The sequence below is a fragment of the Panicum virgatum genome, chromosome 2N (genome assembly GCF_016808335.1).
Source record: "Panicum virgatum strain AP13 chromosome 2N, P.virgatum_v5, whole genome shotgun sequence".
Taxonomy (NCBI): domain Eukaryota; kingdom Viridiplantae; phylum Streptophyta; class Magnoliopsida; order Poales; family Poaceae; genus Panicum; species Panicum virgatum.
Window position 1 is genome coordinate 54,557,135 of NC_053146.1, and position 23,624 is coordinate 54,580,758.

General features: G+C 44.3%; 1 protein-coding gene across 1 annotated transcript; it reads right to left on the reverse strand.

The window, feature by feature from the left end:
- Positions 1–2,382: 2,382 nt before the first annotated feature.
- On the reverse strand, positions 2,383–3,998 carry LOC120662779 (protein MEI2-like 6). Its single transcript, XM_039941858.1, has 4 exons — positions 3,097–3,998; positions 2,887–3,000; positions 2,640–2,781; positions 2,383–2,535 (listed from the first exon to the last, which is right to left on the reverse strand). The coding sequence occupies exons 1-4, from the start codon at positions 3,996–3,998 to the stop codon at positions 2,383–2,385; spliced, it is 1,311 nt and encodes a 436-aa protein (XP_039797792.1).
- Between the last annotated feature and the right edge of the window lie 19,626 nt (positions 3,999–23,624).

Consider the following 23,624-nt stretch of genomic DNA (forward strand, 5'->3'; position numbering starts at 1 on the left):
AAAAAACATACTTCATTCCTCCATCCTACGAAGTGCAATTTTATTTTTTCAGACAGATTAATAGTAGCATGAAAAATAATTTTTTTTGAAACGAATCAGGCAGGGGAGCTGCCGATTATATTAAAAAGTAGATGAAGCCCAGACTGGGCAAACAACAAATGAAAAAGAAAAAAGCTAGCAACACCGGCCGGTTGGATTGGGACATCAACCCGCGCCGCGCCACACCAACTCAACAATGCCCGGTCGAATTGGGACGTCGACTCGGACGATGACTCCATACAAAACCACCACACCGTACCACCACCCAAGAAGAAGCCGATAAGTAACCCACCACGCAAGCGCCGTCGTCCCCGACGATGTCCCACACCAACAAGCCGCTGCCATGCAGGACTGGCCGCCGCAGTCCGCTGCAAGCCAAGTAGCCACCACGACTCCTCCACCATGCCGCCGTCGTCTTCAGGTCATGCACACACGATCGCCGATCTCCCAACTCCGGCCTTGCGTTGGCAGAAGTCAGTGGAGGAGCCCACTGCACCACACCGAAAGAGCCACTGCCATGCAGGACTCCTCGCCGAAGTACCGCTGCCACACCATGCACCCCAAACATCCGAAACACCGCGTCGGATCCTAGAACTCCGAGGCAATTCCTCACCCAGGTCGGATTGGGACATCAACTCAGGCCTCAACACGTGGGGGGCTCACTACATCCACCGTCGCACACCACTCCTCGGACACCACCTTAAAGCGCACGGGGTCTCGCCACTCCCGCCGCTGGACTCTCCAAAGATCCGGATTTGCTTCGCCGTCGATAGTGCTATAGTGCCATCGAGTCACTCCAATAACCTCACCTTTGCTGTGCCGCCGCCGGAATCACAACTGCACCACATGTGCGAACTCAAAGCCTCGAGAGACACGGCCCGCCGCCTCTGCCTAGATCGGATTGGGACATCGACCCTGGCCACCTCCCTGGCTGCCAACCCCCACCAACGGCACACCAACACTGCCGCAAATCTAGTCGGATCCCAAGAAACGACGCCTCCAACGAGGGAGCAACGCTAGTGGCGCCACCGTCGCTCGTCCAAAACTGGACAGGGTTTTCACCCAGAGACATCCCGTGCAACAGGCATCAGGCTCCACAATGGCGCCCCAACGGGGAGAACAACGTCCGAGGGCACCGCCGCCATCGCCACCGGCAAGAGCACCGGCGAAAGGCTTTCGCCCGGAGAGTTCACCAAGCCTGCTGCACGAGCACGACTTAACTTGCGGCAGCTCCTCGCTCCCCGTCACCTCCGCGAAGCCTGCACCGGAAGGATGTGTCCGCCGCAGCCCGCAGCACCAACTCGGTACCAGGAGCGTGAGGTGGAACCACCCCGGCCCCACCACCATGGCGGCGCCGCAACCGTGTAGATCCGCCTCGTCGACGGGGAGAAGAGGAGGTGAACGCCGCCGAGAACGCCCCCACCCGGGCCGGCCCGCCGCGCGGCCGCCTCACAACGCAGGATTGATTTTTCCATGGGACGGAGAGAGTACTATCTCCAGCACAAACCAATACAGCACAAAGTTAGAAAGTTAAGTATAGGTAATACTATTGAAAAACGTATCATCGACCAAGTGACAAGCGCCAAATTGTTCATGTTTTGCTGAAATTCTGAAGAAATAATCACTCCATCATCATCCCCGATATGAGCAATAATTCCGAGCCACCATCAGATCTTTCGAACGATGCCTTCTCGAGCAGAGGCAACGCAAACTGGCCCTGAAGAAATCTTTCAAAAAAAAACTGGCCTGAAGATTAAAAGTAAGAATATTCATGACTGCATTGAACGACGCTAAATTTGCACGCGATGTAAATTCGAAAACTCCCCGTCCTTCCTCTCTCAGAATCAGTTTCCACAAGAAACAAGAAACAATAAATTCGAAAACATGAAGCAGCTATCATCAGCCAACGGCATTACAATTACAATATTACATGATTTTCCAATTAGTCCCAAGCACAGGCGAAACAACAAGTTTCTAAGTACTACTCAACAATCAGATCTACCGAGAGCCCTAGTAGTAGTCGCTAATGATACTCGTACAGGCTAGCAACACTCGTAACATCAGATCACGCCGAGACACAAACAGCCCAACACGGCCGAAACATAGTAGTATTACACAACAAGGACTAAGTGAGCTTCGACAATAAGCTAGTTGAAGTAGTAAACACATGCAGATGAAACCGAAGGCACAAGCAGATTACTCAGATAATCCAACCGGCCGGGCGAATCGTATCTCCCGTTCTATCCATTCCTCCCAATCTCCCATAAACGGATAGAACGCAAGATAAGAGTAGATTGGAACGCCCGGGGTTGCAGCGAGACGAGTTGACGGCGGCACGGGCCATCACGACCGGCGTCGCAGGCAGCCGACGACATGCGCCACGCCCTGAGCCGGCCGGGTGCCGTCGCGCGGTGGCTCGAACCGAAGGGGCAAGAGCTCCTCGCTGTCGCACACGAAGGACGACCAGGAGAAGTGATCCAGCAACCTGTCAAGCCCCTGCACAAGATCCAGCGGACGAGCAACGCACCCGTCAGCCCTAAGCGCGGCGGCGGCGGCGGCGGGGCTTACCGGAGGCGAAGGCAGCGGGCGCGACGACGTACCTGCACGGCCGCGTAGTCGACGGCGCAGGTCTTGCCGCAGCGCTTGACCTCCCAGCGGTGGCCGTGGAGGTGCTCCCAGAGCCGGCGCGCCGCGTCCGGCGATGTCATGTTCACGAACGCGTAGCCCTTGTTGGCCAAGGTCCTGGGCGAATTGCAGGCAAACAAGGTAACGAATCGGGAAGCAGAATCCCAAGCTTCGATGAGAGGAAGCTCGATTAGGACGCAGGGCAAATTTGGGAGGTGTTACCGGAAATCGATTGGCACGTAGAGGAAGTCGTACTCCGACCTCACCCCGCCAGGCGCGATCTTCTCGTTCTCGATGAAGCAGTGCTCATCGATGATGGCCATCAGCCGCATCCGCCTGCACGAAAAGGATTCACACAATCGATTTCCATCGGAGCTTGAGACTCAATAATGGAGGAAAAAAAGAAAATATTGTGAAACAAAGCACACTCACGTGAAATGATTGGGTAAGTGGCGGATCATTAGAGTGGTGCGCCTGGAAGCTGGGTCGAACAACAGCCGGGGCTTCATGGCGCCGCGCCGCACTTCGCCGTCAGGACCAGAAGCCGGCTGGGCACGACGAGGCACGCGCCGCCGCCTCATCTTCGGTGGGACGGCCGGCATGGTACCTGCACCGTGCTCGGCGCAGTGGGCTGGCGGCTCCGTTGGCGGGGTTTGGGCCGCGGCCGCCGGAGGCAGGCATGGCAACGGGAACGACGACGGAAGGGACGTCGTCGGTGAGATCGGCGGGCTCGAGGCAACGAGCACCGACCGCGGGGATGGCTCGTTGGCCGCCGCCTCCTCTCCAGCCACCGGGTCCTTGGGGCCGCGGGACGCCGGATCCTCCTTCGCGGGCCAGAGGCCTCCGGCACCAGCGGCCTTCGAGCCGCGGGAGGCTGCGCTAGGTCCCGGACGACGCCCAGCCGCCGGTCTAAGCAACCGCGGCGGCACGTCGAGACGCGGCGGCGGCGGCCGGGTACCGGGAACACGCCCGGTGCGCCTGGAGCGCGAAGGCTGCTTGCCGGAGCCCTGCGACGGCGTCCTCGCCATTGCGTAGGGCGACCCCGCCGACGTGGCTATAGCTTCGTGCGGCGGCGGCATGGGCGGCGCCCAGGCAGGGTGAGGCAACGCGCCGGCCGGTATCCCCACGCCGCCGGGGCCTGGAGGGAAACCCCAGCAGCCCGGTAAACCGCCCAGGAACCCCGCCTGTGGAGGCGGAGGCTGGTACGGGTACGGCACCGGCTGCGGGAAGAAGCCAGGCGACGGAAGCTGGGCCACCGCCACCGGAGGAGGGCCTACGCACGTCGCGAGCGGGATGTAGGGCTTGGCATCGGCACTGAGGGGTTGGGACTCCATGTTTCTTCGCTCGCTCTAGCAGGCTAGCAGCTTCATGTGCTCGGCTCTGGTGGATTTTGGGGCACGCAGCGGCCGCCATATATAATGAGCGAGGCCGAGAGACAGGTGCAAGTAAGATGGAATCGGATGTCTATTCTAATGTCAGATGTTTAGTCATTTTTCTTCGATTATGGACAAATAAATATAGAATTTATTATGTAAATTAATAGTCTTAACATTGATCTTGTAAAGATTCATAAAAACTAAACCTCAAATTTATCATATATATTCTCAAATAATAGATATAAAAATTCGAATACGGATCGGATACGGATACGAATCTTTTTTCACCTTTTTAATTGTAGGGAGCAAATAATACATAAAAAAATTTATACAAAATTTTATTCTTATGTGTTATAATATGTTTGATAATATAAAAAAAATTAGCATAAAATTTTAAGCATATCTATTTTAAAATATCAAATTTGTTCTAAGAATTCGAATGTTTAGATCCATCCTTAGTGCAAGAAGAGCCCCTCTTTTGCAGGAAGGCTGGGACCCGGAGCAGGGTTGAAATTTTGGGCACGTTTGGTTGGCTGTTGGGTGGAGCCAGGGCTCGCATCTAGCAACCAGGCTGAATTGGGACAGGCTCGAGGCATGCAAGGACTCGATGTTTGGTTCACTGGATCGATTTCTACAGAGCGAGTGCAATAGATGTTTTGGCTGGCTGCACTAGTACATATTGTTCTAAATTAAGATACAAAAATACATACTGAGATTATATTTATTTTAATTTTAATTTACTATATAACACCTATTTTAACACGTTAAGTCTTAATCTATCATAAAATATACTAATATACCTTTAACTATGCTAATCATTTGCTAATCCTATCATTAGTGTCTTAATATGTTACACCCCGCCGGCCTGGCTCTGGAGAAACGGACTCCATTCTCGTTCCCCGAGAGCCGAGCTCGCTGGCTCTTTTTGCATGCGGAGGGACAGGCTCGTACCTTCAACCAGGCAACCAAACGTCATGTTGTTGCATCCGTGGAGCCTGGGCAAGACATATCCAGGAAACCAAACGCGCCCAGAGTGATCTGGATTGAGTGCAAGTTTTATGCGCTTGGAATATAGTGACACATCATCATTTGTGATGATATGGTAAGATAATTTTGAAAAAAAGGGGGAAAAGTGCCATTAGGATGAAACTATGTACACACTGTTTCTAAGATTGTTTCTAAAATTATGAAACTTGTTAAAACTGCTATAACGTTTTATTTCTTGCAATTGCCTCCAGTTACATGTCTCGCAATTAAATGCTATGGCTAGCTTATTACTCCCTCTCTTTTTATTTATATGTTGTATTAGGTTTATCCTAAATTAAACTTGGCAAAATTTGACCAAACTTATAAAAAAATAATAGATTTTCAATACCAAGTTTGTTTCATTGGATCTATCATGAAGTACATGGTAATAATGCATAGGTTGGATAATAAAGTTGTTGCTATATTTCTCTATAGATTTGGCCAAAATTAGTCAAGTTTGACTTAGGACAAACCTGATACGACATGTAAATAAAAACAGAGGGAGCATATCATAAAATGAAACTTTGCATTGCAAGATCTTGTTTCATTTGGAAACTCAAGTGTACTTAGATAACATGACATTTTATAAAATTGTGCAATAAGACCTTGCATTGGAAATAACCTTAGTTGGAGCAACTCTATCCTAAAAATTACCCCCTCCATTCTATTTTGATAGCTATATTTTATCTTGACACAATGACAAAAAAATAACCTTACTTATAATATAAAAAATGCAACGCAATTTTTTTTTGTTGATCCACTAATATTTTAACTGAGAACTCCTAACTACTAGTGCTATTTATTATCATAGCCCATACTAATAGCAAATATAGCCATCATTTATTAATATTTGAGTTTTTAAATATAGCTATGAAAAGAAAACGGAGGGAGACAACATTCTAGTTAATACTACTTCCTCTCTTTTTTTTTGGAAAACAGTAGATCGTTTGTTTCTAAGGGGAAAACGTTGAAATTCTACAAGTAGGTTGAGCTTTGAATAATACTTCCATATAAATATCATATTTCCAATATTACAATAGTAAGTATGTTAAGAGATTTTTTCTAGTAACTACGGCAGGCAAAAGGCCGATCTAAACTTTTCAATTTACATATGCAAGGCAATCGTATACAGGAATTTGTGAAGACAGGTAAATTAGAGAAAATGAGCTACGTCGCAGAAGAAACTTTCACACAATTATCTAATTGTGGCGCAGTCCATAATATTTCTACTCCTGTGAGATAAGAGATGAACATTGAAGGCTCTGTTCGTCGTCCCTCAAGGTGATGGAAAAAGGTAGTTAAATTGTACTCCCTTGGTCCATCCACATCCTAGGTACCTCCAAAGAATTCTGCATTCCGAACTTTCACCATTATCCAAAAACAAATTTTTTCTGGATTTTCAGCAAGATGCAGATGATAATGGTTATACCCATAAAATGTGATTTCCATGGTGAGACTTGTAACATTTATACCCCCTTCGTTTCAAATTTATAGGTTGTTTTGATAAATCTAAATATACATTTTGCTATGTATCTAAACACAATTGTATATCAAGGTGCATAGTAAAATTTATATATCTGGATTTATCAAAATTATGTAAAATTTGAAATGGATGCAGTACTTTAGGCGCATATGCATATCAAGATTCAAACTTTGTAATCTTTGACTAATAATTTGATTATATATTTTTTATTTTTATAAAACAAATTTTATGTAATTGGATTCGTAATCTTATAAAGAATGGTATAGTTTTTGGAAAACTATACTATCTTATTAAAATAGGAGGGAGTAATATGCCATCAACCTTCGCCCGTTTGGAATATTTGTGTCGCGCCCTGTTTAGTTGCATCCAAAATTCCAAAATTTTACAAGATTCTCCGTCACATCGAATTTTTTAACGCATGCATGAAGTATTAAATCTATACGAAATAAAAAACTAATTGCATAGTTTGCTTGTAAATCACGAGACGAATCTAATGAGCTTAATTAATCTATAACGGGACAATAATTACCAAATACAAACAAAAGTACTACAGTGTTTTACACCGTAAAATTTTTGCAACTAAACACGCCGCTAGTATTTGGTACCGGGAGCCGAAGCAAGCAACGATCTGATCGCGCGCGTCAAATACGGTGGAGCAGATTTCGACTGCCAATGCGACGAGACGGATTCCTGTCATTTGACGGAGGGCATAGCGAATAATGCCTACGCCAGGCCTATAGGCGAGCATGCATGATTACAAATACGCTTCATTAATGCACAGGATTCGCGTGCATATTCTCGAGGACATTTTGGGCGGCCGGCCATCTCTGGGCCCCTGACGCTTCTCTGACTTGACTCGTCTTCGCTGAGCAGCCTGGGTCGGAAGAATCCTGCAGGGGCTAAAACGGGTGGTGTGCCTGGGTCGAGCAGGTTTGCTGGAGTACGTAGGGCTAAGATGGAGCGGTTACAATTTTCTCGATCTTTCACATGCTTTGGCAATCATTTTTACTCGTGCTTTCGCATTTCATCACGTACTTGGACAGAAGAGCAACCGAGACGTTGCGGGACGGCTACCCCTGGTTCTCTTTGAAATTTCAAAATTTTACAAGATTCCACGTCACATCGAATTTTCGAACGCATATATGAAGTATTAAATACAACTAAATGAAATAACTAATTACACAATTTGTCTCTAATTTGCGAGATGAATCTTTTAAGTCTAGTTAACCCATGACCGAACAATAATTATCAAATATAAACGAAAATACTACAGTACTTTACAGCCTCCTTTTTACACATCTAAACAAATTAAGGGGAACCGTGCAGATAAAAATACAGTTGATTTTGAGCTTTTGGATAAATCCGGTCGCTCCAGGGTATGAGGGTGAACTACCAATGGCTTGCACCCAACTGCAGAGAGATACTCCTATCTCCTGATCTCCACCACCAGATCCACGTCAAGATGATTTTTTTTCTGTTTTGTTTATCAGCTTTTATAATCGTGAGGATACTGCATCTTGAGCGGATGTGTGCTTCGTGTTAGAAGTTGAGAGGAAATGAATAGATTGAATCTCTGTTGATTGAATCAAGGACTACAATATTTATACATACCCTTTACCCAAAGGGCGTCTGTTCTCGAAGGGACATGCCTCTCCGGGGATGACCCCTTCATGTAATTGTAACTAACTGATGACATTTTAATGATGTCATTAGTCTAATTAAAATTATAGAAATTGATCACTAATCTATTTCTTCGTAACACTCCCCCTTGATTAATTTTCTTCTTTTATGGTCTTGTAATCAAATTGTTCTTCTTGTGGTCTTGTAATCAATCGAATAACTCCTTGAAAACCCTATGAGAAAAATTAGGAGACGCAATACAATATATCTCCCCCAAAAACCTTTCAGGAAAAATGTGAGGAGAATCTTTGGAAAACCCTGTGGGAAAAACCAAAATAATTCCGATATACTAGGCAAAACTCCTTAAAAACCAGTGGAAAAAATAAGGAGAAACACCATAATATATAATTACCAATGTTAATAGACCCTTAAAATAAATCCAAAGTCTTAGTCTAATAACACCTTGACCCTATGGTCAATATGCTTCATATATCATCTTCCAAAACTCCGATGGGGGGAAACTAGATGATATAGCATATACCTTTGTTGACATTGCCTCATCAAAAACTTTATATGGGAAACCTCAAAAGGAAAAACTCTTATAAAGAAAAAAGTACAATGTATCGTATGTTCCAATATCATCTACCAAAAACCTCTATGGGAAAAATGGATGATAGGAAATAACCTTGTGTTGATATTGCCTCATTAAAAACTTTATATGAAAAACACAAAGGGAAAAACTCATACAAAGAAAAGAATGCAATATGTTGTTTTTAACAAGTTATTAATCAGAGAGACGAGAGACTCTCCCCTTGAAACTTGCAAACCTTTCGTACCAATGTATTCAACACATATGAAATGTGGAGTATAGTAGACCTTGTGAAAATCTCAACGAGATTATCACAATACTTAGTTTGCAAATGTTCATATGTCCATATGACCTATGGAACAGAACCATTTTAATGCAACATATTGCATTAAGTATAACTTGTCTCCATCTAAACAAAACAAGCTGCATTACCTTTATAGATAATGGCAATTGATTCAATATAATCAATACCACATAACTTCAGTATGTGATATATCATTCTGCCAAGTTATGCACATTCCTGTTTAGTCTTGTACAGTACAATGTTAGAATGATTAATGGAATTGACCATTAAATGTCTATTTAAAGACTATTATATAATAATCTTTCCAAATTCATGTAAAGCTTATTTCAATTATCTGGAATTTTTGGGATCTTATGGATAACCAGAATCATAATATCCATGTAATCGGATCATGGATTATACCAAATCCGTATGTGCTATTTTAAGATATCAAATATATTTTTAACTTCAATCTACCAACCTTAGGTAGAATAGCGCAGCTATTAGATAGCAAGTTATTGCAAAGACAATATCCGGCCCGGGAACTTTTGCAATATATGTATTAGCGCATAAATAGCACAGAGATAATGGACCACATGTTCCATTATCTTAATTCAATCACTATGGCATAAAACAATCTACCCTCATGTCTTTCTCTATCATGAGGTAGAGCCACCATAGGATTCTCTTTCATATTGAATGACTCAATATGATGTGGATATAGATAGCTTTACTACAAAAACCTAGAAGAAGATACTTGGATTCTAAACAAAAAATAAAATTTTGGTTTAGACCGTTATCTTCCATCTCTAAACTCCGTCTATAAATTACAACGTGCTCTTGACAAGTGTTCATTACCAATGATGTCAAGATTATTGACAATCATATAATACTAGGAAATCCAACCGAGGATTCTGAAATGAACACCACGTGTAACCAATTATGTATCCATTCAATTTAAGGAATACATACAAAGTCAATTGTACCAAATTTGACTTAACTGCTTTAAGCCATATATCGACTTAAACAATACACGATATATGTTGCGATTTTATATATAAGTATTGGAAATATGAACTCCTTTCCGGAAGTTTCAAAATATACCAAATCAAGTGATCATATGTAATCACTATATTTGTCAACTATCAACTGCAAAGATAGATGCTTTTGTACTACCAGTTAAAAGTTAGTATCGGAAATTTATAATTTACTATGGAGAATAACCTGCATTGAAAATCAATGCTCCGGGCTTTGCGTAAACCCCTTGTGCTACTAGTCTTGCTTTAATCTCACCATCTCATTGTTCTCAATCCATTCTAGGATGAAAACACTTTTGTACCCACAGTAAAGGTACAACTAGGTGTTGGCTTCACTGCCCAAAACACCTTTTTTTTTGTGAGCAAGACTATCTCTGATGTATAACTTTACTCAACAAGTTCCAATAGAGTGACAAAGCACTCTGCCATGGTCTTATTAACTGGATAACTTAGGATAATGTATACAATTTATTCAGAGAAGTATGTATCGATACATGTAATCTTTATATGATATAATTCTCCGGTTATCAAAACTCAAAAATGAACTCTGAATGACTCATCGTGACTTCCTTAATCGAGAGTCAGGGCTTCCCGAAATCCCAGCATCAGTATTTTGGTGCACCTCTGAGCTGGGTTGTGGATTATAAATATCCACAGGACATAAAATGTCCTCTAAGTATCTTTCAACCAAAGGTTGAGTTGCATTTACTACTTTAGAAGAAAAGTCTTCTATTGCTAGTATGAATAATCCTACTTTTTGGCCATACTTCTCCCCCTCTTATTTATAATTGGGAGTTGAGTGGTTTTACTTAGTACCACTACTCTTTCTGGCACATACTTGTATCAGATTAATGATTAGTAAATGTATGTGGCAGTTTATTTGCAACTCAAAGTTCAGTTAATTTAGTACGTGATCCCGAGCTTGAAATGCTTCATGCATTTAAATATTTTTTGGACATTATATATGATACTTCTAATCTCCCCCTAATGCTTGGAAAAGCTCATTTATACAATCTTTGTATCGGCCCATACATATTCTTTTGAATATGATCAATGAATCTAAGATAGTCAATCTGATTTTAAGATAAGAGGGTCTTAAAATCCGTTTCCCTATGGTACTTACTGTATCCATACTGTGGGAAAATCAAGACCAGGGTTAACCAAACTGGTGGGAACCAGTCCGGTTTTGACCGGTTACCGGTCAAACCGGTCCAGCCCGGTTTCAGTTTGGGCCGGTACCAAACCGGACCAAATTCAAAATTCAAATTTAAATTCGAAAAAATGAAAAATTCTCAAAAGAAAATTCCTAAAAATACTTCAAGGTGCAACGAATCTAATGGTGTCAAATTTTCTCAAAAATTTGTCCATTTAGTATAGTTTGCGGGCATATGAAGTTAAATCAAAAAAAGAAAAAGGAAAAAAAATGGGCCGGCCCATTAAGGCCCACCGCATATGGCGGCCGGTAAACCGGCCAAACCGGGAAACCACTTTTAAACCGTCGGATTTTTTGGTTAAAAACCGGTAACCGATCAGACCGGACCGGTAAACCAGTCAAACCGGTCGGTACACCGGTCGAAACCGGTTACACATGTGCTTTTGAATTTAGATTTGAATTCAATCGGTTTCCACCGGTTTCCGGTCAAACCGGTCCGGTAAACCGCTACCGGAGGGCGGCGGTTTGACCAGACCGGTCGGTTTTGTAAACCCTGATCATGACCAAAAGAATTGCTATTAATTTTTCACGCATCCCTTTGGATGTCTAAGTTGATCATTCCAAATCTTGATTAGATCAACAATGTGAAAAAATTTATACACAACATATTGTACGAGAATGGTTGTATGCATAATACAACAAAAAAAAGAGTCTTATCTCATTTCTTATATGCCATATCCTTAGGAAGAATGATAGTGGAAGAATTGAACAAACTATCAATGCATCGCATCAGCGATAATCAAAATTATTCCCTCTTCTTGTCATAAGAACTAGGAATATTTTGCTTCCGTAAGTATAGAGTTTTTGTGGTACAAATGTCCACTAGGCATATATCATTTCCCATTGGGATAATTCCCATACAATCTATATATCACAAGAATTCAATAAAATTCTCATCTAATATATAGAAATCCATAAGTATTGTCATGTATCAAATTCATCAATATGATACTCACAACAGTTATGCATTGACAACAAGTGTTACAACATATTTTGATGGACTAAACAATATCAATGGACCATGAGATTATTCCAAATCTCGAAGTAAGTCATTATAATTATATTTGATGAGCTTGTTTGTCCACGAATTTAGGTTCTCTTATGATAGAAATAGGAGCCTTTGTTATGCAATCTTAGAAGATCCAGCAAAAACAATCAACTTCCTAGAGAGCTTGAATTTAAGATTGAAAACCCTTCAAATCTTATGTCGTAGCTCCTAGTTTATCCCTTATTGATGTTTGATATAGATCAATTTTCCTTCCATAAGATATTCTTATCGATAATCTTTATCGATATTGTTCCTTAACAACAGTAAGGCACATTTTCTATGATCTATAATGAACAACCCCAATCAAGGGTCATTAAACTCTTTAATTAGTCTATGGGATAAAACTAATTAATATCTATTGTCCATGTGGGATATTGATGCCATCGAGAGTGAGTTCAACAGACTCCTCTGAAGTCAATATCCAGAACATGTGACAAACCATTGATTTAAATGAATTTGCACCTAAGGTAAACTCAAATCACTATGGCGAAGTTGTGATCTCAAATGTAATATTTTACAATTATATATCTTATTATAGTTTTGGATCATTGTAGGTAACCACATTAATGTGTAGACCATACAACAAATCATCATAAATTTGGATATACACAAGACAGATAATCTCTATGTCAAAGACAAAGACTAGATCTTATAGTAGGCAATGTAAATTGCTACCTAAGCACGGTCTCTGGGCAGAATAATTCACAAGAAATTAAATGCAGCCTTTGCTTAGGACTCTACTACCTTGTGTAATAATAAAACAATATGATGACAAAGAGCAATCCAAAATCTTTATTTTGATTAAAAGCACAACATAGGTAATCATCATGGTTCAGAGAAACAAGATGTAGACCTCTCAGTAATAGGTGATTAGATCACTGCTATGGCACGGTCTCAAGGCAGAATAATTCACAAGAAATTAAACGCAGCCAATGCCATAGTCTCCATTACCTTGTGTTAATTAATCAAAATAATCAAGATATGTATATCCATATCGTAGTTAAATTGCAACTAAGTCACTAGCAAATTTAACTTGTATGTGGTGCAAAAATGTGGTTTGAGGGCACCAACATACTCAATTCTATTATATAATTATAAATGTAACCTATGTGTTGGTGCAATAATAGGGGGGTTGTGTGCACCACATACTCCAAAAATATAATAGAACCAAAATGGCATTGTAATATAATATAATCAAATCACAAAGTATATTACAATGACAATAATCAAACAACAACAAAACACAAAGTGCTATAATTGGGTAGGCCTGCTGGTGGTGGCCCATTTTGGGCCGGCCTGACGGAATGGCCTGTGTTGGCCTGTGGTCTGTGGAAACAGCAGGGAGCGGGGGTGGTTACCCTAACCCCCAAATCCCCTGGACCACCGCCACCAGGGCCTCTTGCCTGAAGCGGCGTCGCGCCCCATGGCCCCAATGCCGCCCCTCCGCCCCAACGCCGCCGTGCGTCGCGCCAGCGCCGCTCCCTTCGCCGGAGGAGCCCGCCGCCTAGCGCTGCAGCACTGCGGCTGAGCGTCGCTGCCGCCGTTTGGGTTGTGCCCCCCTCCCCCCCCCCCCCCGCCGCCGCCGCCGCCAGTGTGAGCTGCTGGCGCCACCGCCTGTTGGCCTCTGGCCGGCGGGCTCGAACGGGTGCATCGCCGCCTGTTTGCCTCTGGCCGGCGGGCTCGTACGGGTGCGCCTCCGCCGCGCCGCCCTTCAGGGCATGAATCGCCACCGCCCTTTGGTTCCTGGGGGCGCCATCGACGGCTGTTGGGCGTGCCGGTTGCCGAGGGCCGCCGGCCCGATGCGCCGCCAGCACGCCGGAGGCGCAGCGCTCAGCGCCGCCGCCGGCGTCGGGGTGCTCCATCGGCCCCTCCCCTTGGCCCCGACGCCGCCTGGACCGTGTGCCGCCGCCGCCGTGGGGTCTTCTGGTGGCTGCGCCGCCGCCGACTTTGGTGCGCCACCGCTGCCCCATGGGCGCGCTGCCATTTGGCCACAACGACGGTGAGCACCATCGCCTGCACGTCGGAAGGCGGCGCCTCGTGCAGCGCCCAGCTCCTTTGCGCCGCCCCTGGTGCCGGGCCGATAACCTGGTACTGGAAAAGAGCGGCGGCCTCTCGTCGACGGCGAGGAAATCCAATGAAGAACTCCGGTGAGGTGAATAGGCTTCACTTGCACCCAGGGAAAGCAATGTGTGTGATAACGTGTTAGAAGTTGAGAGGAAAGGAATGGATTGAATCTCTGTTGATTGAATCAAGGACCGCAATATTTATACATGCCCAAAGGGGCCAAAGGGTGTCTGTTCCCGAAGGGACATGCCCCTTCGGGGATGACCCCTTCATGTAATTGTAACTACCTGATGATATCCTACTGATGTCGTTAATATAATTAAATTATAGAAATTGATCACTAATCTATTTCTTCGTAACACTTCATGTGGCCGTGGACACTTGGAGACCCTTGCTCTCAGGGACAGGTGATCTACTGGGTCTGGGTAATTTGCGAAAGAGTACTCCCTCCCTAACAAAATACTACCTCCATATCAAAATACTAAGTGTTATTTTAACATTTAAATTTATCCTACAAATAATATTATTTTAGGCGGTAGTAAGATTCTTCTAATTAAAGTAACCAAATATTTAGACTAAATTTATAAAAAACACATAGAGCCAACAAAATATACAGTAAATATTATTTGTTTATTCCAATGCATATGCATTCATGAAGAATCTGGAAAATAAATAATATTGTTTTCAAGATGTGTAATGAAAAATTTTAAAATAACAATCTTTTGCAAGTTGAGGGAATACTATCTTATGGATGAGTTTGATGTCAATCACTATTCATCTAGAATCAGCTTCTATAGAAAATAAAATAAGAAATATGTACTCTTGATGTGCTTTGAAATTATCATATGATGATTGTAGCCCATTTCTGTAGATCCTGTTGGTTCTTAAATTTAGCTCGTAGTGTCATTTAGATCTCTAAACTTTCAAAATACATATTTAGAAACAAAAAATCGCAAATTGTATCATGTCAAGTTCACATTATTATTTTTAAATTATAAAGATAAAGTATTTATGCTAATGTGAAACTAACATGTGGACCCAAATTTTATTTCTGAATTTTTATGCTCAACTCGTATAGTTTCAAATTTTTCTCCAAAATTTTGTTTCAGAACTTTACGCCACTCTAAAATTTATTCTTTGTTATTTTTTTATTTTTTGAACTTTTGTCATATGAGTTTTATATTGCTGCAAAATTTGTACATAGTTCTTATATGAACATTTTGTATAAGTCAATTTTGTTATATTTTTTTTTGCATATATACATTTTGTATGTAATTTATATTTCAATGAATTACATAACTTTTAAATTATCTTAAGAAATTATAATTTAGACATGTTTAAGAATTTTAATGTCGATTTTGAAAGTTTGAGGATCCAGATGATATTAGAGCTAATTTGAGGAATGAGCAGTACTCACTCCTGACTGTGATGACTGAATTGTCAACCGTGCGGTGTGATCGTGTGCTTGGTCTTTGGTTGCAGGTACACGGGCGTCGAGTGTCGACGGTGAGCTGCCGTGGAGGTGCTGTGGCCGATGGACCGTGCGGTGGACGGCGGTGAAGGGCAGCCGGGACCGGAGCTCGGGCCGGACGGTAGCTGTGGCGTCCACTCCTGGATCGAGGGTGCAAGCACCGGTGGATGGCGGGTTTCTTGGTTTGCGCCACAAAACCAAGCTGGCGGACGGCGGTTGAAGACGCCAAGTCGTGGAGGCACGGGAGTCGGTCTCGAGACTGGCGGAGGTGACGGGCGTCGACGGCGTCTAGGGCCTCGCTGCGGGCGAGGAGGTGACGGGCGTCGGGCGGCGTCTAGGGCCGTCAGAAGGGCGAGGCGGGAACGGCGTCCAGGGCCACGGCGTGGAGGCGGGAATGTTCCCGCGCGTGGAGTTTTGGCGGTTTTCACAAAACCGGCCACCTCGCCGGGTTTCGCGGACCCTTCAAAACCGCGGATCAGATCTGCATCGACGTGGCGACATCGCGGAGAAGGCTTCGAGTCGAAGAAAGAAACTCCGCTGTCGGATGAGATCTTGTACCCTTTCCGGTTTTGCCCCTACGGGCGTTTTAGTGTACGAGTCAGGGTGGAGGTCATTTCTGGGAAGGGACCGGTCTGTGAGACCGGTCTGACCGGTCGCCCCCGAGATCGTATAAATACATCTCACCTGCCCCCTTGGACATGTGAGCCTCCAAGCCACGAGTCCTTTTCTGTTTTTCCTTGCTCCTCTCTCTGTTCTAGGGTTAGGCCGAGGTCTCCATGGAAAACGTGGTCTAGATTATAGCTAGGTCCACAAATTTGAGAGGGAGGTTGAATGGGTGGTGGTCTAGCTCTTGTATAGGCGAATTCCTCTGTAAATCACGATGAATTTGAATGAAATCGAGGACCCTTTTGAGCAGCTCTCTTGTGTTCCCGTTCATCTTTTGTTCATGGATTGATTTCCTCTTTTTTGGTGGTTTTTGAGATTAAAGTTTTCTCTTGGTGGGTTTAGGGACTCCGTGATTTGCTTCTCGACTATCTAGCCTAGAGCTAAACCCCCGAGAATCACAAGTCCCTCGGATTGAGGTTTTTGGAGTTTTTGGAAAACCCTCTTTTACCTCTTTCCCCCACGAAATTCTTGTGTTCCTTTGCGTTTTGGGTTGATTCCTTTTGTGGAGAGGTTCGTCTCTATCCCAGGAACCTCCCTGCAAATTTTGAGACCATTTGGTGATGATTTGAACGAGTAATTTTGAAATCACCTCGAGTTCGCGGGCTGGAATTCTGTTCTGAGCAGAAGCGGTCTGACCGGTCGGAGCAACCGGTCTGGAATTTCAAATCCAGCCCGACCGGTCTGACCGCCCAGAGCAAGCGGTCTGACCGGTCCCTGACTGCTAGATCTGTAGTTTTTTTCGATCGCTTCCGTGCTTTCTCTCACTCGTTCTTAGGGGTGATTTGTGTTGGTTTAGCTCTTCTATAGCTACTCCACACCTCATTTAGGATTTGAGGGTTTGTGGTGATTTTCGGGATATAGGCCGACGGATCGATTTCGAAAGAAATTTTGATCGGCTCCCATTCACCCCCTCTCTGGTCGCCAGTTTCGGTCCCTCATAATTTCAATGTAAATAAGTTTTATGGCGGCATTTCTACGTGAGGGGATTAGCATGAGCGTGGAACAAATTTGGCAGCCTATCCGGGCATAATCCATCCTTGCGTGCATATTGAGAGGGGCTAGAAGACCAGATAATTATCCCTTTGTTTAGATGCATAAAGTTTTGGCTGTAAAGTACTGTAGCACTTTCGTTTGTATTTGATAATTATTATCCCACCATGAATTAACTAGGTTCAAAGATTCGTCTCGCAAATTATATACAAAATATGTAGTTAGTTATTTTATTTAGTTATATTTAATACTTTACGCATATATTTAAAGATTTGATGTGATGAAAAATCTCGTAAAATTTTAGAACAAGGATATATTTATTTTCTATGATGCCTCATCTCGCAAATCCATCGGGCGGGGACGCCCACTACGGACAAGACCTAGTAGACGCCAAGACAGAGTGAGGGGTTGCAGAGGGAGGCCAGACGGTGTGAGTTTGAAAGCGGCAATACGGCCCAGCACGGCCTCTTTTCGGAACTGCGGCACGGCAAGCACCTGTCCACTGCTCGCCACTGACCTCTGTTTGCCCAGGCAATGTGGCATGTGAACCTGTCTGCAACTCTGCGTGCATCCACAATTCCACCACAGGCAGTCTATATGTCTACTTTCTTCGTCCCAAAATAAATATAATTATAATATTCAAAATTTGTTCCATAAAAAATATAATTTTAACCAAGTAATCACAAAAGTTAAGAGTCTCCGGAAACTTTTCATACAAAAGACAAGTTAATGTCTAGATTTTTTTTACAAAAAATAAAAAATATTTTGATAATTTTGCATCTTTCATTGGTTTGCGTGTTTAATCTTAAAATTACATTTATTTTAGGACGGAGGGAGCAGGCCAGATCTTGGAACCTGCACGGCTGCACTGCACTAGGTGCAGTCACCAGTATCGTTGCCTCTTTGGCGCGTGTACCGTTTACCACAGCGAAAATCGGTCGACGGCGTGGCGGTACAGAATGCGTAGACACGTACTCCCGCCGTTACGGAAGTACATATGTACTCCCGCCGTTCCTAGATACATATGTAGTTTGCATTGTTCGAGAAATAACTTTAACTAAATACATACTAAAAATATATTAATATTTATTTTTCAATGATCATTAGAAATATTAAAAACTAGCATCACTAAAGATCTTTTAAAAAATCTCCACTTTTTAATAAATTTATTTGAAGATACAAATATTGCTGGCAGTGTCTACAATATCAAGTTAAATTTGTGATACACACACCAACAACAATTATATTTATTTATGAATGGAGGAGTAGAAGTACGTGCTTGGTACACCAGGCCCAATCCAAGTTTCCTACCGTGTACTCTCTCCGTTACAAAAAATCATCTTAGAAATTTTAAGACAAATTAATGAAAAAGTAAAATGATCATGTTTATCTCTATTTATCAGCTATATTCAGCACTAATTATTTTTATATACATATGTACTTTAAAAAAAGGGTAGGATAATTTATTTTTTAAGATAAATTTGAATCATACGATAACTTGTATTTTAGGGGAGAGAGAGTCTAATATATAATATATATTCTTTTGGAAACTCAACTGCTTCTTTCTCCAGCTGTAGTGTCACGTTCTCGGCCCACATGGCCCACACAAACGAAACCTCGAGAAATGGCCGTGCGGTAAACGTACAAAAAAAAAACTTGGTCCCGCACGCCCAAAACAGGTTACTTTGTTGGGCGGGCCGGCTATTCACACGCCAGGCACAATCCGTTTTCGTTTTTCCTCTCCTGCCCGGCAAAACTATAACCCAGGGCGTCCCCGTAAGTTGGGCCGTAAAGCCCAGTTCTGATGCCTGAGGCAAAGAAGTCAGCGGCCGGCTGTGGTGCAACGCAATGCAATGATGCAGCGGGAGGGGCAAAAGCTGACATGGGGGGGGGGGGGGGGGGGGGGCGGCACAATGAGTAGCGTATTTCCCTTTCGGGCCAAAATTTTTACCTCCTCTTTGAACACATGTATGCAGCACTAAATGTAATTAAATAACAAACTAATTACACAGTTTGGATGTACACGACGAGACGAATCTTTTGAGCCTAATTAGTGCATGATTAGGCATAAGTGCTACAGTAACCCCGCATGTGCTAATGGTGCGGTCAAAGGCCTCAAAAGATTCGTCTCGCGGTTTCCAAGCGGGTTCTGAAATTAATTTTTAAATTAGTGTTCGAAAAGTCCTCCCGACATCTGGTCAAACATTGATGTGACATGTAAAAATTTTCGAGTTGGGGAACTAAAAGCCCCAAGCTTTTGCACTCGCGAGCGGGCATATTTGCGAGCGGGCGGGCAGGCTCCGGCTCCCCATCATGTCATGATCCGTGCGTGATGTCACGGGACGACGGCCATGTCGATCGATCATATACGAGCTGGTGGCCGGGGCCATCAAGAGGAGAGAACATGGGGGCCATGATTCCTTGGAGATGGCGATGAATCCTCGGTCGCTTTGGGATCCCTCTTTCTTCCAGTAGCAGCTAGCAGGTGCGGCGCCCAAGTTTAGCAATAGGAGCCAGCCAAGTGGTCGCCGACAGTACAATAATCTTTTACCGTTAGTGGTTTCTTACCGCTGCATGGCATTTCAAATTGTACTACTTGCATCCATGATGCGTATGTACTTGATCGTGGTCAAATTTAGTCAGAGAGCATTAAGTCTGAATCTTGACATAGGTGACAAGGTTCATAAACAGAATTGGAGCTTGCAGTACTCTACAAGTACTACTCCAAAACAAGGTGATTAGGTGATTAAGCACCCAGGGGGTGGTTGTCAGAAAGAAGAGGTGTTACGTAGAAGGGATGTGCATGGAGGAAAAGGGGCAGAGCTGAGGGGAATCCTGCTATATTTATATGTGCAGAACAAAGGGCGTTGGGAACAAATTCTTATCGTACGATTCGGCCTGGGAAAAGGCCCGGCCGGGGAGAGATCGAAAGGTTTCCCAACAAACACATAGGCCTAGCCCAATTGCCATGCTCATCTACCTGTCTACCCTAAACGTTTCAGGGTCAACTCCTTGCCGGTGATCGATCGAGACTGTACAGGCTCTTTCTTTTGATGTTTTCATCTTTACCACGGCTGCCGCAACTGCTGTAGAGTCGCTTCAGAGTTTTCAGAGAGATACAATACAGTGGTCGACGGCAGCAGGTGTGTGGCCGCGGACAGGCAGGCCTTTTTCTATCCTCCTCCTCTTCTTTGGCCTTGACAGCTGATCTGACACGGTGAACTGGATGGATGGTCTCCGCGGAAACAAAGGCAAAGGTGACGCCGACTTGAAAGAGTGGAACACAAAAGGCGGCCGTGGCGGCATGGATTCCCGAGCAGAGCAGCAGCAGCAGCCGCATGGGTAAAGCCGGGTTCAGAACGACGAAGGCGGCCATGCACAGCCGCTTTACTTGCAAGTTACAACAGTAGATGCATGTTCAGGCGACGACGCTCGCGGCTTTGTTCCTTTCTGTCAAACCACCAAAGGTCGCCGGTAAAGAAAGCGCAGGGGCGAACTGGAGCTTTTCTCCTGAGGAAAACGGAGGCGACCGATGAGGAATAATGGAGCCCCCCTGAGGCCTAGAGATACGGGCGATCGAGGCCTACCGCCGCTCCGGGTCGCATATAAATGGGAAGAAAAGTTGCACAGGGGCGAGGGCCAAACCCTGGTGCGCGTCATGCGTGTGTGCTGGTCCCATGGGCCATGGACATGGGGGCTTTTGTGTTGAAGCCGGAGCGAAAACTAAAGGAGCCCTAAGGCCTGCCGCCTAGCTAACCCATGCAAACCTTTCCTCCTCGCCTCTCGCAGTGGCTCCGATCCGGCCTCTGGGAGAGGGGAAAGAGCGGCCGGAAAGCGGATGCCCTACTAGCTCGTATAGCTCTCGCAAACAATGCGTCGGCGTAAAGATCGCCGGCCCCAATGGCCACCCGGAACACATTGCGGCATGAGAGAGAGAGATAGGCATTGCCATTGGGTGTGCGTAGAATATCTAGAGAGAGAGAGAGAGAGAGAGAGAGAGAGAGAGAGAGAGAGAGAGAGAGAGAGAGAGCAGTGGTCGTTGGTGCCGGCGTGGCGCGAGACGGGTACAGATGATCCAAACGGACACGATCGATCTGCCTGCCCCAGCCCCCACGGGTGGCTGGGCCCGTTGGGATCATGATCCGTGATCAGTGGGGGATTTTTTTTTTGTTCCAACTTCCCGTGCGTCCAAAGGAACTCTGCGTGGTGGAGCCGTTGCTGCGGCGTGCCTGATGGATGGATGGATCGGCCGCCGGCGAGTTGTTCTGTCAGTGACGGGGCCGGGTGTGTGAGTGCGACATGGCGGCCGGCGAGACAAGCCGAGCCAATAATTGTACACGCACCGGCGCGTCGATCCCGGTCGGGGGTCTCCCTGCTCGCTGCAGCCTTGCTGCGCCTTCCGGCGCGCTGGACCAGGCTGTCCTGGTTACTTGCAGCTGCTAGCCGGTATTAGGGTCTTTGTTTGGTTGGTGCTAGAATTGTAGCACTAGGAATTTTGACCGCTAATTATGGTGTCAAACAAAGTCAGTTTATAAAACCAACTTCAGAACCCCTGCGCTAGTGACCGTAAAGAATCCAACGAAGCCTTTGACCGCGCGATTAGAGGATGGTCACTGTAGTATCACTGTAACAAATCATCGATTAATTACTGTCATTAGATTCGTCGCGAAAAGTTACACCAATCCCTAAAAAAGTTTTACAAATAGACTTTATTTAGTGCTTCATGCATGCGAGATTCTTTTTTCGGGATGCGTGGGTGCTAGTTTTCTAGCACAGCCAAACAAGGCCTAGGCATGTGGATTCACCAAAACAACTGTAGTGATTTATACCACAAACAAAAATGTAGCGAGGATTTCTGTATGATTTGTGCATTTTGTAATGGAAGGCCCGTTTAAAAAGAGGGCTGGGGATCCAATTTGGGGAGAATACTTAATTTCTAGAGATTCTGGCACAGTGGCACGCGGATTTTTTTGATAAAATTCATACTTCCTCCATCCCAAAATAAGTGCATTTCTTTGACCATCAGATATCGTGTTTGACCATTCTTCTTATTCAAAATTTTTACGTAAATTATAGAATAAATAACTTATTATTAAAATATCTTTAGTGATATAATAAGTCATAAAAAATAAATAATATTTACATAAAATTTTTGAATAAAATGAATGGCCAAATACGATTTCTGAAAGTCAACGAAATGCACTTATTTTGAGACGGAGGAAGTACAAAATAAAATGTGTACTGGTATACTAGGTACTACATATTGTATGCAATCCTATACGTAGGACTATGGTGATTTATATAAAGAAAAATATAGAGAGGATTCTGTATGATTTGTCCATTTTGTCATGGAAGCCCCATTAGAAAAAGGGTTGGGGATCCAACTTGGGAAGAATCCTTTCTCTAGAGATTCTGGAAATTGTGAAGGACTCCACAGTTTATTGTCAGATCCCAGAATGTTGTATGGCACGTGAATATTTTTTTGATAAAATTCACACAAAAAATGTATTGTATGCAATCCTATACGTAGGACATAGTCTTATATAAATCGATCAACTTGCAGGAATTAATTAAGCTGTGGTATCATTGCAGCGAAGGGTCTAATGCACAGTGTTTCAGTCCTAGAGCACAGTAGTACACATGCATCATCCCCCGGTTTGTCCACACAACTCAGCAGCGACACACACATGACACACTGAGCCCTCGGCCGGAATTTATATGCCGGGGGGGCTTAACGCTTCTGTGGGTGGGATTTGGCATTTTGCTTGGGGGTGAGGGGCACGTGACCCCCGTCTCACCAGCAACAACTACTCGATGCACGTGCTTCATGGGACCATGCCTCTCTCCTCCCCACTCTAACAAAACCTAAGGATTCCCAATGAAGAGCCCTGCACGTCTTAGCCTGCATGCATACATGACAATTTTACCCCCTTTTCCATCCTCGCTTATCATGAGCATTGAGCAAGAACAGCAGGAGAGAAGAGACAGAGAGAGGAGAGAGAGGGAGGGAGGGGGTAGAAGGGGATACTAGATGGGAACAGTGGTGCACACCAAGCCTAGAGCAGAAAAAGGAGGGTAGTGCACTGTTGGCTCA

Excerpts from the sequence above, each read along its gene's own strand:
- LOC120662779 (XM_039941858.1), bottom strand. The coding sequence starts at position 3,998 with ATGGAGTCCCAACCCCTCAGTGCCGATGCCAAGCCCTACATCCCGCTC. Across the intron at positions 3,001-3,096 it reads CACTTACCCAATCATTTCAC|GCGGATGCGGCTGATGGCCA; the intron begins GTGAGTGTGCTT and ends CTTTTCGTGCAG. Across the intron at positions 2,782-2,886 it reads TACGTGCCAATCGATTTCCG|GACCTTGGCCAACAAGGGCT; the intron begins GTAACACCTCCC and ends CAATTCGCCCAG.